Consider the following 18,319-nt stretch of genomic DNA (forward strand, 5'->3'; position numbering starts at 1 on the left):
AAAACCTCCCCCATTCCTTCCCATCTTGCACATAACACAGATTTTTTTATCTTCCCAGTGCACTGTTGTGTTTGTTTATTTACATTGTTGTACATTACATAAACGTAACATAATATATTAACTCTCCAATTAAAATACTAAGATGGGAGAGGGCCAATGAATAAAGAGGATCTGATGTCAGCATAGGATGTAGATTCTCCTAAACCCCTGGCCATTTAGACATTACTACAAGGCCATGGATGACCACACATACACAAACAAAGGTCATTCTCTGATGACCATCCACTGTTTTCATTCCCTAGGTCTACTGTTCATAGTGAATCCACGTCCTTTCCCTACGCTTTCCTCTTAGTAAGAGAATTTAGTAAGGGGTATTCATGTAGGCTATTTCCCTCTGTTATAAGATGTCCGCTGTGTGCTGTCAGTCTGAGATACCATCTATGTCCCTCTCAGCAGCTCTGACACTCTAGGCCCAGCAACAATGTGCAGTTCACTCTGCAAGGGCGATGGAAGGAGGGAGACCAATGCCAGTGGACACAGTTGACTCATGCCGTGTGACCGAGTGAAAATGTATCATCAGATGCCTTGGCTCGGGACAGAGATGCACATTCTCCCTCTCGCTAAGGCAAAGATTTAAACGCGTCTCAATGCCTTTAATGCAAAGTATGTCAACTGAAATGATAACAAATAAACAAGTCTGTCGACTGAAACGAACTGTTGGATCCAGTACACTGATGTACAAAAGCTAATCATTGCCTTGACACTTAACGGCAAGAAGGAGTAGAATACTACCTTAAAGAATGACATTGCTGTTATTTTCATAGTGTAAATATTGCATTTTCAATACTGTCTTGTAATTTCATTGGGGCCATTATACTAGAGCACTAGATGGGAAAATATTCCTTATTCTCAAACCACAGTGGTGTATTGCCAATGGTGTCTTCTGGATACAAGTTCGAATAATGCAGGCAGGCAGCAACATCAACCAATGGAATAGGCCTAGATTTAAATATCTCATGCTATTATGCCCCACCTATATTACCATTTTGCCTTGAGCTATGTAAATTCAATGGGCAAGCTTAGATCTCCACATCATATAATGGTTTTAAACTGGGAGAGACAGGAGAAGAGCTTCAATCAGCATTAGTGATGGGCCTACATGCCAAGGTGTGGTGCATAACTTGACAGTTGACCAGCTCTAAATGGTGCTCCATCCTGTGATAAAAATCCAGTGATATAAGATATTTCCAATAGGAATTTGGCAGTACAGTGGCACCAGTCCCTATCAGCAGGCCAGGCAGGGCATTGCTAACCTACGTAATGCAGCAGCAAGGTGTTGTCTGTTCAAGTTGAGCGTAGCATATAGGTCAGGGGTAGGCCACCCTGTTCCTGGAGTGCCCCAGCCACTTCATGTTTTTGAGTTAACCAACCTGGACCTGGTGTGTTGAATTTAGGCGATCACTGAACAGATCAATTAGCTAAGTAGCTCAGTGTGGTGCCTAGTTGGGACAAAATCCTGCAGTACCTAGTTTGTACCTGCAATTCTACAAATGTTGCATTGGGCCGGAGATAAATTAGCAGTTTTACAGGTAATTTCGTGCAATTCTACACATTTTGCCATAGGGTGGAGAGAAATGTTTGCAGTTTTTAATATGATTTCTGAGTGAGAGTGACTAACAAAATGAATGGGGAGGCCCAGGTCGGTAATTCGACCATGATTACTACAAGTTTTTGATAGCTGGCTAGACTAATTTACCAATCAAAAAAATGCAAGCTGACACGGGCTAATTAAGTGACTGTCTGTGCCTGACATAGGCCTAACAAGAGAAACGGATGATCCACAACCAAATGTCGAAATTGCACCTTGTTTATTCTACCATTCTAACTCGCAACAGTAAATTGACCCTGACTGAGTTCCCCCAAAAACATTAATATTTTTTGTTTTTGGAAATTGATCCGCGGGCATACAAAAGTGGGTTGCCCATCCATTATCTATTCCAATACAAGAAAGCATAGATTATATTCCGGACTCCCAAAACTGCCATAGGCTATATAGCCTAATAAAATACACCCGCGAGGTCGTGCTATGGACAAGAAGCTTGCGTGCGCTGCTGTGATATGCTTTTCACAAAATTATTACAAGCACTTTTTGCACAGATATCCTATAAAAGGTTTCAATAGCCCTTTTAAGCATTCTGTCGGCTAAAATGATTACAAGCACTTTTTGCACAGATATCCTATAAAAGGTTCCAATTGCCCTTTTAAGCATTCCGTCGGCTAAAGGGCATGTAAAATCCAGGATTAGCTTCAACCGACGCACTCAGCTAATGCAGTGGCTAGCTGTAGAGGCCTATAGTTTCCTAGCGCTGACTGTAGGCTGATTATACAAGACAGATCAATTATTTCTGCGACCCGTCAAAACCAGATTGTGCGGGTGCCTATCAAGCAGAATGCCAGGGCGTAAAAAACATTCTGCATTGAAATAGCAGAGCATAGCCGACATTTCTTGCCATTTGAAGGCTGGCAACCCCCTTCCTTTGCTTACCTGGAAACCATACGTCGCACTCGGAATTGTATCCTATTTACAACGAAAGAAAATGTTTATTTTGACAAGGAGATATTGAACAAACGAGAAAATATCTTACCCGGGCCGCCATCTTCGCGTTTCGTGATGTTCAGAGGTGCAGCTTTGAATCGTAATTCATACGGCAGCACTGACAGCGGACGGAGACGGCAGATGGACTGTATCCTATCTACCTAGCTATGAATGAGGAACCAACGCTACACACACAGCACGACTGAGGAGTGCGACGCATTCGATTTTGATTGGCCGAATTCAGAGGAAGCCCTAGCAAAATATCATCAATGATCTCGTGCAATGAACGTCCCTCACGTTGCACGACTGTTCCCCCCTCCCACTCTTACACACTCTTATCCATGTAGCCTATTCTCTGTTTAATGTTGAGTATTCTCAATAAAATTATTGTAGCCTCGCTTACCAGTAAATAATATGTGCAGATTACACACACAACGTAGCTATTGGAGTTTATAGATTGATATTGTGATCTGCAATTGTGAATAAGCAGCTAGAATCTAGATTCTAAACTGTGCTGGGTGTGTGGTATCTTGCAAAGGCGCACCTTTCAGCACAGCAGACAGAGCCTCTACATTGGTCAGGACCAGGGACAGAGGCCCTCACACGTACAAACAGCTAGCCTCCCGTTCAGCACCACCGACCGTGGACAGCTCCTCCTAACCACTCCACCAGTTCAGAGAAGGCCATTCCGCACTGCAGTTGCCCACCACGCAGCAGAATAGCGTTTGAGCAAGGCAATGCGCACCCAGTGTATTTAAGGGGTGTTCCCTTTGAGCGAGACAAGGTGCAACATCGCTAGTCTTAATCACATAGTAAGTAGTTATTTGGGAGGCGTAATTTGTATGTATGATTCTCTGCAATGTAGTGATCTCAAGTCGGCCTGCCATGGATAAGAGAGGCTACTTCAGCAGCCATAGGCTACAGATTGGCAGACATATTAAGCAACCTAATCCTCTCTTATCCAACATTCCACCTAGTCTATCAGAGGGAAAGGTGAAGCTATTTCCATGATGGTACTTAGATACAGTATCTATCATCTCAGATCTCCAAGCTGCAGGTTGCTCAATATTCCTGATGATGGGTCACAACTCTCTACTGCCTCGTTGTGGCCAGACTGGGCAGTGCAGGTTCATGGGAAGTGAAGTTCTATTTTTTAAACCTTTATTTAACTAGGCAAGTCAGTTAAGAACCAATGACGGCCTAGTTATATGGCTAGGAGGTGGAAAGCGTTTGGCCTGTCTGCATTATGGTTTTATAGTGTGTGGTCCCTGGGACAGGATTGGTGTATCCAATACAGTGAAAATTCCACCAAGCCTATCTGTGTAAGATGGAGTTCTTGCTTCCTCAATGTTCAACATTCATTCACACGATCAGACACAAAGAAATATAACATTTAAAAAGGCTTGCAAATGTATTTTTTATATAAAGTAAATGTAACAGTTGATCAAATTCTTCTCACTCACATACATAGTCATACATCCACATACATTAGTCACAGATTGCCGCATCTTTACTCTAATAACACTATTTTGACTTACTTGAGTAGTTCAACAAAGTTGCACACAATATGATTCACAAATGAAAAGGGAAAATAATTAAACAACCCCGTTAACTTTGTATTGTACAAATGTGTTGTCTTGTTTGTGTTGCAAGTGAAAACATGGCACATAGTTATGACTTAGTCAAAGAAATAAGAGGATACAGGGTGAACTTCACCACTCTCCATAGAGTTCCATAGAGTCCCAGGCCATGTTCCATTCCAAACAGGCTCAGTGTTCCATTCCAAACAGGCTGGGTGTTCCTTTCCAAACAGGCTGAGTGTTCCATTCCAAACATTTGTTTCCTTCCCTCTGTTCTTTGCGACTTGCCCTTGCTGAGTTGAATGGACTGAATACGTGAAAACAAAATGGTGGAAACTCCACCTGGCAGACACTATCTCTGTTGCTTTATACAATAGAAGTTTCACTGCTTGTCATTTCCACTACATTTCTACTCATCAGTATTATTGGTCAGTTTGCACATGTGCATTTTCATGGAAGGCCTATAGATAGAGTTCGCGAAATATCCAGATGTCAATATTTTACCAGTCACAGTAACTATCTGAAATTGTAAAGAGAATAATTACACACATTCAAATGTGGTTGGAGCTATAAACATTAATAGCAATGAAAAGAGAGCAATATTCTAATTTTCACTTACTAGCATCAATTTGGAAGCAGCAAACCCTCAGTGGACATTTTTTTTTTTCAGTAACTATTTCAAGCACATGGAAGTGTAAATGACTGTATTGTATGAGAATAAGCACTGAACCCATACCACACAACTTGGTTCAACAGCAAAGAACATGTCTTAATAATTATAATTCCAATTTTATCTGAAAGTCACTTATACATCAGCTATCTACCGTTCAATCCATCCCAAACACATCTTACAGGAAGAACATGTATGCAGGCTCTGCAATCAGATTTTCATATGCATATTTTTCATGAGGTTTGAGACTGCTGATAATATCAATGGCAGTTTCAATTGAGCGCTACACAGCCAAGTCAGTGAGATTCTGAAATTGACAGATAATTAATATTTATCTTGTTCCATGTTGCCATTGAGTTACATTGGTAGAACACAAGTCACTGGCTCTGTCATCGTCAACATACATACACAATACTATAATAATAACTAATGAAATGTATAGGGTGATTGCATTAAGAAGTCTTTCTTGTTCTGCATGATGATCCAAGACTTGCATTGTTGTTTTTATAAATCGTAATCTTCAGAACGATATGGCACAGGACTCTCGCCTCCCAACCTTGCAGGAGGTGGGATTTCATAAAAGCGAAGACTTCATAATCAGTAATCATAACTTCATAATCAGTTTATGTAAGGGCAGCATTGCAGCATACTGCTCTCAGTCTAAAATCATGTGGCGCATGTCCCAAATGCCACCCTATTTCCTATGTAGTGCACTACTTTTGGCCAGAGTAGCCCATTACATAGGTAATAAGGTGCCATTTGGGAAGTAGCCGTGGTGTGCGAACACAAAGCAGCATGCTAGGAACCCATAGAAGCACACATGCATGACAACACAAGTGGTTACATAAATAACCGTCAGTGGGGAGGGAATAGTCTCTTTAAGGAAGATGAATTTAATGGAGAATCCATTTAGTTCTGTCCTTAATGGAAACCAAGCAGGTGGACACATCACATGAAGTGCCACAATAATAGTCTCCTGTAGTTCTCGACTAGTGTTGTTTTGGGTCAATGGAAGTCAATCAACTCAGCAGTATGTTCTACTGGCCTTCCATATCACTTTATTTGAGGAGGACTAGCCTCCTCTCCATACCAAAACACAAATCAGGACTGTGGTAGGTGATGAGGTTTGGCAAGCTCTTATTTGTTAATGGTGAAATAAAACCAGGCATGCTTGTTGTGGGAAGAAGTGCAATGTTGTGGGGGTAGACTTGGGCAGGGCTATTGTTGGTGGTGAGGTAGGGGGTATTGGCAATTGGTGATTGTATGTGGAGGACATTAGGAAATGAAGACGTCAGAGGACATGTTAAGACGTGAAAACGTGATGTCCTGAGGGGACATGTGATGACATGGGACGTGGTCTCATGCGTAGTGGGATCATGATGTTTCTTGTACCCCCACATTTCCCTGTTGAATCCACATGGATCCTCTCTTTAGCTCTGCCTTTGGTTGCTTTGATGACTCTTAGTTTTTCCCCCCTAACTATGTACAGTACACGAGCAGACTACTACAGTGATGTTGTCTGGTGTTTCCACTGTCTGTGTTAATATTTAGGGTCAGTGAGGATGCCGATGCAGCTTGGAGAGGGGGAAAAGGGATGCAGTGGCCTCACAGCTTTCTGAAGTCCCTAAAGTGATTCTCTTGACTCTGAATCTGGACACATAAAATGTATCTGTCTTCTACTCAGCCATTCTTCTTTTTATTCTAGTCACTGACATTTGATGACCTGTTTCGGGTTTATGAGGGGTCATCATTTTCTATAAATGTAATCTTGTCAGGTTTGGCTGCTGTTGAAGTAACATTTAATATGTGCCCAGCCCCAGGCCCCGCTGCATCTCTGTTATCAAATGTCCTGAAGGTCAGTGTTTTACTGTTCACTCAACATAAAGGTTATCACTAATTTTATCTGTGTGATTGTCTGTAAGTACTATAATGCCCAAACATTGGCCTTGTTAACATGATATATGACACCAGAGCCTCCTGATTGGCCATTATGGGCCTCCAGCTAAACCAATTTTCTACTAATACAAGACGGGAACACCAGACAACGCTCCTGTTCTTTCTGTAGTCGTGCGTGCCACCCTGACCCTATCCACATCCCACCTGTCCCACTTCTCCCCTATTCCTCCCTTTACCGTCCTCCCAAGGTTCCTCTTATCGGTCGAGGCCAATCAACAACCTAGTCTTCTCTTCCTCCTTCTTGCTCTCGTTTTTGAGGTCGGCGAACACCTGGGTAAAGTAGTGCGGGTCGGAGTTGATCTGCAGCATCTTGCCACTCATGCGGTTGATGATTTCCAGGCAGCGGTCCCAGAAGGCCTCCTTCTCAGCCTCCACCAGGAAGGGCTTGAGCGGGTAGGAGATTTCATTGCCCATGTAGGAGTACGACAGGTAGAGGCACGTGAGCAGAGATGCTTGCAGCTCCCGCTCGCTGGCCACCTCAGAGGAGACCACATCGCGGCACAGCATGTAGAGGAAGACCACATTGGCCGGGGTGATGAAGCCCTGATCCTGCCAGCCCTGGAGGAGGAGGGAGCGGTCCACGCTCCGCAGCCACAGCACTGGGTCGGTGGGGGACAGACGCTTCAGCCGGTAGCAGCGCCGGCACAGGAACTCACCCAGGCTACGCATTAACTCGCTGGTGGAGGCCTGGACGATCACCCGCTTGGGCGTGCCCGCATTCATTGCCTGGCCCCCCATGGAACCGGTCAGTGAGTTCTTCTTGGCGGTGGCGGCCACGTTGGAGACGGTCTTGGAGGTGGGGATGGTGGCAGCTATGGTGGGTTCCTGCGTGGCGAAAGAGGACAAGTTGGCGCAGGACTGGGACTTCTTCAGCTTCTGGCTGTTGGTGATGGTGTGCTCAGTGCTGACCTTCTGCCCATCGTCGGGTGGGAGCTTTTTGGAACCTTTCCGTTTGGCCGATACCGCCACAATACGTTTCCATGGCAACACGCTGATGAGGGACTGGCGCTTGAGGCTCTTGGCGTCCTTGGAGTTTTTGCTGTTCTGGACGGCTGTGTAGTGGCCCACAGTGGCCGGGCCATCCTCGAACAGGGCCGCCTTCCGGTAGCTAGGGGAGAGGGACAGAACGGTACCCATCGTTCCTCTGGGGGAGAGAGTTATGGAGGGAGAGTTGGTTCTCTTCTCTGGGGATCTGACAAAAGTGTTTTTAATGGGAAGAACCAAATATTCTTGTTCTCTGAGAGGGGAAATGGTACCTGTCAATAAACAGAATAGAAAGTGCATTACAAAGTAGTATGCTACAGCGTTTTGTGAATAGGAAACATTTGGGATTTGGGGGGAAAATTTATTGAAGATGAGCTGTACATTGATTGCTGAATGCATTTCCAACGGTTATTAAAACTGTTGATCTTGGAAAATTCCAGGGTAAAGTATTTTGTATTATTTGTATTAATTGGAAGGCCATATTACATAAGAAATATTACATTTAAATAGTATAAATATTTAGTGTTTATTTCAAACACATCGTTTTTAGTTTGTTCAGTTGATATACATCAGATGCAAATCTGACTTCCTATCTTTAAAACAGAAGTAATCAAAATCCCCAACTTATAACCAAATCAAATTCCTTTACAGCTTGGTTTGGATAAATCAATCAGTTCCTTTATGTGTGTTAATTAGGCTATGAATAATTAATCACATTTATTAAATAGCCTGTTTTTACAGGACAGTCAAAGTTGCCGTTTTTTTTGTTAGTCACAGATCAATGAATAGACCTTGGGCTATATAACACCTCAGAGACAGTTAATTCATAAAGGCCAAATCTCGCAGCAGTCACTATACACTTTTGAAATGATGTTTTGTTTAATATTCATTTCAGCCATGATGTTAATATCATTTATAAGATGTATTATGTCTAATATCTCAAATTTCGAATGCAAATTCGAATTAATCTAACTAGGCCAAACATTACATCGTTACTATGAATTTTATATAAGGAGCAAGATAAGGCAACCGAAGCAGGATAAAGAAATGTGCGCAAGCATCCATCTTAGCTTCAAAATGGAAGCCTTGAATGAAAACACCATCCCCTTTAGCACAAGACAGCGTTGATATAGATATAGATGTTATATTTGTTGACGTTACATGTTTTTATTTGTGATATTGATAAATATTGTTTATTGATGACACATGACCTATTATTGAAGGCATATTTTTTCTCCAATTAACCATTATCAAGATATGGAAATGCAAGCAAAAAATTGCACTGTAATTTTAAAATGGTTGCTTAATCGTGCCCAATAAAGACAAATACAGTGCAATGATAAAGAAACCGAATTCACTGTCTTGTTTATAGCATGTTGATTAAATCACTTGATAATGAAGCTGACACAAGCTGCAGAAAAACAACTGCTCATAAAGGCACAATTTCTTACCTTCCAATCAGTAGAGTATTCTGGTATAATCCATATAGAATCACAGCTTGTGATCTTAACTTTTAGTCAGTTCTTGAGTATCTTGTGATGATTGTGATGAACCGATAGGCCTAATAGTTGTTTTTCACTCCGAGCTGCGGCCACTGACACAAGCGCTGTCCACGGTCCTGGGGTGTCTAGGCGGGAGCAAGAGAAGGCGCTATGGAACTGAAAGCTCTATGAATGAACGTTTCCCGGTTCTTGCTGTGTCTATGTGTGGTGTCTCAATCTTCAGCTAAGAATAATGGAATAGTCTCTTTCTCATAGAGGGCAATACCGGTACACAGCAGATGCGAAATGTATTGCCAACACTCGCTATTAGTATAAAAATGTATTCCATTGAAGAGCAAAAATCAATAGCACGGCTGTTATCGCAGTCCTCCGGACGAAGCAGACAAAGGGGCGTATCTCTCTCAAACACGCCGTAGGGAAAGGCGAGAAAGAAGATAAGGAAGATGTAAACATAGAAAATAAAACGATCAAATGTATACTACAGATTCTAAAAATAGATGGCTTATCCTTAAGCAAACCAGCAAAAATCTCGACGCTTTGATGCAGGCATCTGCAGATATTGGGGTTGGCTGTGAAACTGATATGCAGTCATCCTATTGGTCCGCGCTGTAAACTGCTGTTTCTGCTATGTCGTTCTCCCAATCGTAGCGCTAGAGACCGTATTGGCTGTGGATGTGTGGGTAGCCAACCGCTGGGTGCTCTGTCCATGGTGCTGAATCCGCTGTATCCAGTGGTGCCCTTCACTCCGTTCACAACCAATACAGTTACGCCATACAAACTAGTAAACTCAAACCCCATTGGCAGATCAGGACTCTCCGTAGGCCTATATCTTTAGATAAACATGCATTTGTAACTGCATAGCCTACACTTGATATCGAGTGCTTAATCAAAAGGATAATTTAGATATTGTCCCCATCACCGGAGATAAGAGCACTATACACTATCATTTATTTAGGCCATTCGCCTTTCCATTTAATCTCTCCAATGCATGCTAAATTATGGAATTATGTTTGGGTTCACCTCTAACATGTGTCCGCATGGTTGGGTGATGGACAAAAAAAATGCTGGGTTAAAAACAATTCAATTTGGGTAAATATTGGACAGAACACATGCTGGGTTATTTTGAACCAGCACTTGGGTCATTTCACAACCCATTGCCAGAGCCAGGTTGGGTTGTTGATGCTTGGTTATTGATCTACGATCAGAGATGGGCAATATTTATGTTACATGTATTTGAAATACCTATTTGAATTACTTCTGAGTATTTTGTATATTGTATTACATTGGGCTGAACTACACTCCAATGTATTTTGTAACAAGGTACTTTTGAAAGCTGTAATTTGTATTTTCAAAATGCAAAATACTTTTCTATAACATTTCTTTATAGTTGTTCACAATTTTGTGTCCCCCTTTCACTCTACATTGGTATCAAAAGTCTGATGACACTATGGTGTGATAACAGCATCTGCTAAATGAACTACAGTACCAGTCAAAAGTTTGGACACACCTACTCATTCAAGGTTTTTATTTTATTTTATTTTTTACTATTTTCTACATTGTAGAATAATAGTGAAGACATCAAAACTATGAAATAACACATATGGAATCATGTAGTAACCAAAAAAGTGTTAAACAAATCCAAATATACTTTATATTTGAGATTCTTCAAACAGCCACCCTTTGCCTTGATGACAGCTTTGCACACTCTTGGCATTCTCTCAATCAGCTTCACCTGGAATGCTTTTCCAACAGTCTTGAAGGAGTTCCCACATATGCCTAGCACTTGTTGGCTGCTTTTCCTTCACTCTGCCGTCCGACTCATCCCAAACCATCTCAATTGGGTTGAGGTCGGGGGATTGTGGAGGCCAGGTCATCTGATGCAGCACTCCATCACTCTCCTTCTTGGTAAAATAGCCCTTACACAGCCTGGAGGTGTATTGGGTCATTGTCCTGTTGAAAAACAAATTATAGTCCCACTAAGCCCAAACCAGATGGGATGGCGTATCGTTGCAGAATGCTGTGGTAGCCATGCTGGTTAAGTGTGCCTTGAATTCTAAATAAATCACAGACAATGTCACCAGCAAAGCACCCCCACACCATAACACCCCCACACCTCCTCCATGCTTTACGGTGGGAAGTACACATGCAGAGATCATCAGTTCACCCATACCGCATCTCACAAAGACAGAGCGGTTGGAACCAAAAATCTTCAATTTGGACTCCAGACCAAAGGACAAAATTCCACCGGTCTAATGTCCAATGCTAGTGTTTCTTGGCCCAAGCAGGTCTCTTATTATTATTTGTGTCCTTTAGTAGTGGTTTCTTTGCAGCAATTCGACCATGAAGGCCTGATTCACACAGTCGCCTCTGAACAGTTGATGTTGAGATGTGTCTGTTACTTGAACTCTGTGAAGCATTTATTTGGGCTGCAATTTCTGAGGCTGGTAACTCTAATGAACTTATCCTCTGCAGCAGAGGTAACTCTGGGTCTTCCATTCCTGTGGCGGTCCTCATGAGAGCTAGTTTCATCATAGCGCTTGATGGTTTTTGCGACTGCACTTGAAGAAACTTTCAAAGTTCTTGAAATGTTCCGTATTGACTGACCTTCATGTCTTAAAGTAATGATGGACTGTCGTTTCTCTTTTCTTATTTGAGCTGTTCTTGCCATAATATGGACTTGGTCTTTTACCAAATAGGGCTATCTTCTGTATACCCCCCCTACCTTGTACCAACACAACTGGTTGGCTTAAATGCATTAAGAAGGAAAGAAATTCCACAAATTAACTTTTAAGAAGGCACACCTGTTAATTGAAATGCATTCCAGGTGACTACCTCATGAAGCTGGTTGAGAGAATGCCAAGAGTGTGCAAAGCTGTCATCAAGGCAAAGGGTGGCTATTTGAAGAATATCAAATCAAGATATTTTGATTTGTTTAACACTTTTTGGGTTACTAAATTACATGATTCCATATTTGTTATTTCATAGTTTTGATGTCTTCATTATTATTCTACAATGTAAAAAATTGTACAAATAAAGAAAAACCCTTGAATGAGTAGGTTGTGTCCAACCTTTTGACTGGTAGTGTAAATGTATATGTAAAAATGAATAATTGCAAAGCATGCTGAGTATTAGTCAAATGAGCTCTGCCCCGAAACGAGGCCAATGAAAATACCCAGTGTGCTTTGCAGTTGTTAATTTTCACATATACATTTTGGTAATTTAGCAGACACTCTTATCCAGAGTGTCAATGCATTCAACTAAGGTAGATAAACAACAACATAACACAGTCATAACAAGTAAAACGTTTCTGTAACCATTACTGAGAATGTTATTTCTGTTCGGCCAGCAACTTGCACATGTATTTTTGTATTTTAAAACACAAAACACATTAAGTTTAATTAAATACAATACTTTGCAAAAGTATCTTGTATTTTATTTTGATACATTGGTCTTTAGGGCATTTCGTAGTTGTATTTTGTAATTGTAATTTATGGCCATCCCTGGCCACATATGACTGGGACAAATGCACTTGAACTGGTAATTACTTGTGGGAAACTCGTCTATCATCCTGAGATCCCACTTCTCCCACATGCTGACCTCTGACATCATCTACTAAGGAAATTACCTCGATAACAGCATTTTCGACAGTTAAATGCAACAACAAAACATTATTTATAAAAAGCTATCTATTAATATGGTTTTTGAACACTATAATGTGTTTACAAGCATGATAGCTGTACTTTTAGTTCATGGTTTAAGCAGCTGTTGGCCATTAGCCAATCTGTGTTTCTCAACGAGTTCAAAGCACCACCCATGACTGTATTTGTTAGTGACATAGACATGGCTGTTGCATTCATCCATTTTCAGTCCTGTGGCCTTCACCAAGTGAGATCCTAAGAGAATATGTTATCATAAAAATGTCATGATTTAACACAACACCTATTTCATAAGGCCATATTTTGAGGGCCTAGTTTTACCCTAATACAGTGGCCGAAAACTCATGGTTTACAGGCCTGCAAGTCACATTATGCTGACTTGCAAAGTGATTTGCAATTCCTATCGGAGTCCAGCCAGAGTGGGGATATCCAACATTTAGATTTTATATTCACCCAAACATGCATTCAGAATGACCGCCGGGTTGGGAAGACTAAGATACAAGACTACCTAAAGAATCTAAACTGGAACAACCATTTCAGTAAAGGGTGCAACAAGTCCAAGTAACAGATTGGATTAATAAAACAAATTATGTTATTTTTATTTGAGTAGGATCAAATTAATGTATCAATTAATGAACATGCAAAAACATAGATATTGAAACAAACAATTCCAAAAATTGTGCTGGGAAATTTCATTATGATGGGTGTTGTTTTGGTTTAACACTGGTTATTAACACCAACAGGTTATTTTACACCAATGAGTGTTCATTTAACAGTTATAGAGTTAATTTAACACCTGAATCAACACTAGAAATGTTACACTGAAAAATCAACACTAGGAATACTGGCCAATTTGCTTTATACCAAAACCATTATGGGGTGTTACAATATAAAGTATCCCAACCCTGGTCCAACAGTAAACATGTTTGTTGTAGCCCTGGACAAACACACCTCATTCAGCTCATTGAGGGTTTGATGATTAGTTGACTAATTGAATCAGGTGTGCTTGTCCAGGGTTACAATAGAAATGTGCACTGTTGGGGGTACTCGAGGACCAGGGTTGGGAAACATTGTTTTATACTGTAGAATAAACAAGACAAAACAGGCTTGATCTTCTTAAAAACAGCAATATATCTCATAAAAACACAGTTCATTATCAACTATGATGATGTTGATTATGTTCATAAACAATATTTTTCAGTTTTTCAAAACTACTACCATATCTTTCAATCCAGGATCATATAAATCCGTTTTTTTCTCTACATAAAAATAAAAATGAACATAAAATAATCAAGGTTACAAAATCCAGATGCAGTGCATCTTTGATTAGGCCTGTATCTTTCCATCTCCTGAGAAGTTTGCTAATGTTGTTCATCTCCTGTTAGTTAACAATTCAAAGCTAATTAATAACCATTGTTTTACAAATTGACATTTCTCAGTTATATCAAATGCCTGGAAAAAGTATTTACAATAAGTGTTAAATCTTGCATTCTTGCCTGTGTTTAAGATGAGAACACTTATTGACAAATCTAAATACCTAATGGTTAAGTTTTAAACACTGACGTTTAGGTTATACATGTGTCACGTTTCATGGTTTTACAGTGCATTTTGTTCCTCTCCTAACTGTCATTAAAACATTGAATCCAATTAGTAACCATGCTTTACAAGCATCTTCAACTTAGTTAAATGTACATTTCTCGGTTATACCGTCTTTCACCTACCTGCCTATGATTTTTCAGAGGAAAAAATACTTTATAAAGTTCAAACAAAGAGGGAATATATATATATATATATATATATATATATATATACTATTAACATACAAAAATTACAGAACAATTAAAAAAATCTTAAGAGTCTCGTGCTTGGAATAAATGATGTATAAGCATATAGTAAAACAATCATATCAATGAAGATTGGTATAGTATGACTATATTTATGAGTATGTGCAATTCCCTACTAAATATCTTCATTTGAGCATTGATGTATTTCTCCTAATTGTTAGTTTGTTCCCTATGATACTATAATATTAATGAAAATGTTTTCAACAAGTTTTATTTGAGGTAGAAATTACTATCCAGTGATTGTGTTTAGTGATGAGCTATTGTTTCTTTTATGGCTTGACATTTAGCTCCTTCAGGGCATCTTCCTTTGATATTTTTGTCTAAGCTTCTGGAATTGCACCCTGGCATACATTCTCATTTACAAGTCTCAACTTGTGTTTTTCTTCCAATTGCTTCTTGAAGGTACAGATGAACCACTTCCAGTAGCATTTCTGACTTCCATCTGGAGTGATTTGTCCCGTGTAGCTCAGTTGGTAGAGCATGGTGCTTGCAACGCCAGGGTTGTGGGTTCGATTCCCATGGGGAGCCAGTATGAAGAAGAAAAAAAGTGAACAAAAAAATGTATGCACTCACTAACTGTAAGTCGCTCTGGATAAGAGCGTCTGCTAAATGACTAAAATGTAAATGTCAAGGGGGTGACCAGACTCTTTATATTTACAGTAGGGGATAATATAGAGTCCTGTGATGGAAAAAGTAGATTATCACTTGCTACTTCAGTGGTACAAAAATCAACAGAAAATATATCTCTGTTCTTGGACTGACTACCACTTACAGTGATGAAATTCCACAATGTGGAGACCGGTATGATTAGGTATGGTGTTGGTGCAGATAGCTGTGCAAAAAGGACACTGCTCCCAGCATCCCACTCAACTGATTGCATAGCATGTCACTTGCTCTGTATATCATGTTGGTCATGTTAGACCCCATCGCGTTTTCAACTCTCCTGATGTTGCATTATATAGCGAGTGTGTCCACTCTGGTATTGACACGTGCGCTCTAGCCAACAGGGTGCACATACAGTGCTGTTTCTGCATGCTGTTGGCTAGAGCGCACGTATGGCCTACGTGATGTGATTATTTTTATTTGTGAAATGGCAGCCAAGCATCGATGATCATGTCACCAGAAAAATACCCTTGATATTTATCGGAAAGGAGCATCAAGCTCATCACCTTGCACTTTCACCATCCTGTGAAGTTCATAACGTATTTCATCTGTAGCCTAATAAACTGCATGCTTTCCCGACGAGTCGTAGTGGGAGGACCACATGGCATGTCATCGCGTGACTAAATTTACTTTGATATGATGGTTATACATTTTGTGCACAAAAGCGTTTCCACTGACATTTCTCGCATAATTCATTTTACAGACACAAAAAGATCCCACTTTGTTTAGCGTATTTAGTTTTGTCAACATGTGGAAAGTTGACCGAGAATGTTCTGTTTCCATCAGGCCTGTCGTTACATTTTTGTTATCCAACATGCACTTTACTAGCATAAAAAGGTTGGATGGAAACATGGCCTCTGTCACATCACAGCTGTCATTATTTTATTTTAGACGGTATGACTTTACTCACATGGCCTCTGTCTGTCTTTCTTTCCATTTCCTTGTCTTGTTTCTTCAAGATATGATTTCTTTATCTTCTTCTGAGATTGACATTGTTTTGCCGAGTTGTGAACATAGCTCATCCAACCACATTGAGGCATTTCCATGTGTGTTACGTTTTCGCATGTTCTCAAAGTGTAATCAAAAAGAGATGACAAATAAGTGATAATGCTGGAGAAGCTGGTGTTTGGAGGATATATTGGCACGGGTGTTAGGCCCGCTAATGAGGCGCGATTTCGCCTCATTAGCCAACAACACAGCTAACACAATCACTTCAATCTGAAGCTGGAAAGACTGCAAACTAGCTGCACTTAGTTTCGTTTGACCTTTTTTCAATTGACATTTCTTTGTATATTTCCATAAAAATGATGACAGCTGATTCATGATTTCGTCTGTCTGAGAAAAGCTGCCTGCCTGCCTGTCTGGGTCCATTACTATTGGACAGCTGGAGATCGAATTTGAATATTGAAACAATGTTGCAAATGTCGGAGAGACAGTCAGCAAAGTTTATACAAATCTAGGCTGTTGAAAACTAAATGTTTGTCCAAAAGAAATGTGAGATAATGTCTAGATGCTTGGCTGGGCTGATGAGACGGTGAATTGCGCAGTCAGATGGAACAGAGTAAATTGGCAATTTAACCTCATAGATTTAGCCGGTGGTAACTTGTGGAATAGACACCAGCTGGAATGCGGTTTTAACCAATCAGCATTGAGGATGAGACCCACCCGTTGTATAATGTTGAGCAATTCCTCACATTGCTTCTGTGTATCATCAATAAGTTCCTCCTTCAGGTTTTGGACTCTTATGTCAGTGTTGCTCCTCCATTTGTGTGTGTGTGTCCAATGTGTGTGTGTGTGTTTGGTCACACACACACATTGGACACACACTGGACAAACACACACACACTGGACACACATACACACACAAACACACTGGACATTCACACACACACACACACACACACACACATTGGACACACACTGGACACACACACATACTGGACTCACACACACACACTGGACACACACACACACTCACTGGACAGACACACACTGGACAAACACACACACACACACAAACACACTGGACACACACACACACACACACTCACTCACACTGGACACACACACACACACACACACACACACACACACACACACTTGAAACACACACACACACACTGGACACACACATTCACTTGACAAACACACACAAACACACTGGACACGCACACTGGACACACACACAGACACACACACACTGGACACACACACAGACAAACATTCTTACCACCGCTTGTACAAAGTTGTGTGTGTGTGTGTGTGTTCAGGTGTATCCCTCAATGACTGTCTGTTCTTCTGCTTACCGCTACAGTGTGGAACATGGTGGAGAGAACACAATGAAACCTGGACTTAGAAAATGTGAGTGTTGACTGCTGTGAAGAATATGACTAAGAATAAGTCTTAATTCAAGTGAAGTCAAAGTCAAAGACCACCATCATTACTTACTTGGTCATATTAAATATCAGCTGTAGTTCTACAGAAGCAGAAATCAGGGACACCAAAGTTTACAAAGAGTTGCTTTGACTGTGTGTGTGTGTGTGTGTGGCGTGTTCGTGTGTGTGTTCAGGATGTGTGTGTGTGTCCAGTGTGTGTCCAGTGTGTGTGTGTGTGTGTGTGTGTGTGTGTGTGTGTGTGTGTGTGTGTGTGTAATTAATGGGAATAAGTGTGTTTTATATTACCATACATAACATATGATCATTCAACAAGTCTCAAGTTACCTTAACTTCTCCTTTTGATACCTAGAAACATCTACATTAAATGAATTAGTGAAAAGTGAGTTAACATTCTAATGTGAATGATGATGATTTCTAATATTGTGTCTGGTTTCATCCATCAGATGTCTGTGATCTCACACTGGACCCAAAC

The 18,319-nt window shown here is 40.7% G+C and overlaps 3 protein-coding genes across 4 annotated transcripts in view; 1 reads left to right on the forward strand and 2 right to left on the reverse strand.

Annotated features, from left to right (window-relative positions):
- LOC311103031 (vesicle-fusing ATPase-like) overlaps positions 1-2,765 on the reverse strand; it is a gene marked incomplete at both ends in the record, with an annotated part of 41,254 nt that extends 38,489 nt beyond the window's left edge. For both annotated transcript variants that reach the window (XM_084144521.1, XM_084144522.1), the window contains one exon: positions 2,646-2,765. In XM_084144521.1, coding sequence (XP_084000647.1) covers positions 2,646-2,657 — 12 coding nt within the window. The remainder of the gene's footprint in view (positions 1-2,645) is intronic.
- LOC311138743 (NACHT, LRR and PYD domains-containing protein 12-like) overlaps positions 1-18,319 on the forward strand; it is a gene marked incomplete at its 5' end in the record, with an annotated part of 452,061 nt that overhangs the window by 433,195 nt on the left and 547 nt on the right. The window lies entirely within an intron of this gene.
- LOC311103093 (cyclin-dependent kinase 5 activator 1-like) lies at positions 6,998-7,939 on the reverse strand (the record flags this gene model as incomplete). Its single annotated transcript, XM_084144628.1, has 1 exon — positions 6,998-7,939. One exon carries the CDS (start codon positions 7,937-7,939, stop codon positions 6,998-7,000), a length of 942 nt encoding a protein of 313 aa, XP_084000754.1.

Source organism: Coregonus lavaretus, assembly GCF_964263955.1.
Source record: "Coregonus lavaretus genome assembly, chromosome: 2".
In the NCBI taxonomy this organism is placed as follows: Eukaryota; Metazoa; Chordata; class Actinopteri; order Salmoniformes; family Salmonidae; genus Coregonus; species Coregonus lavaretus.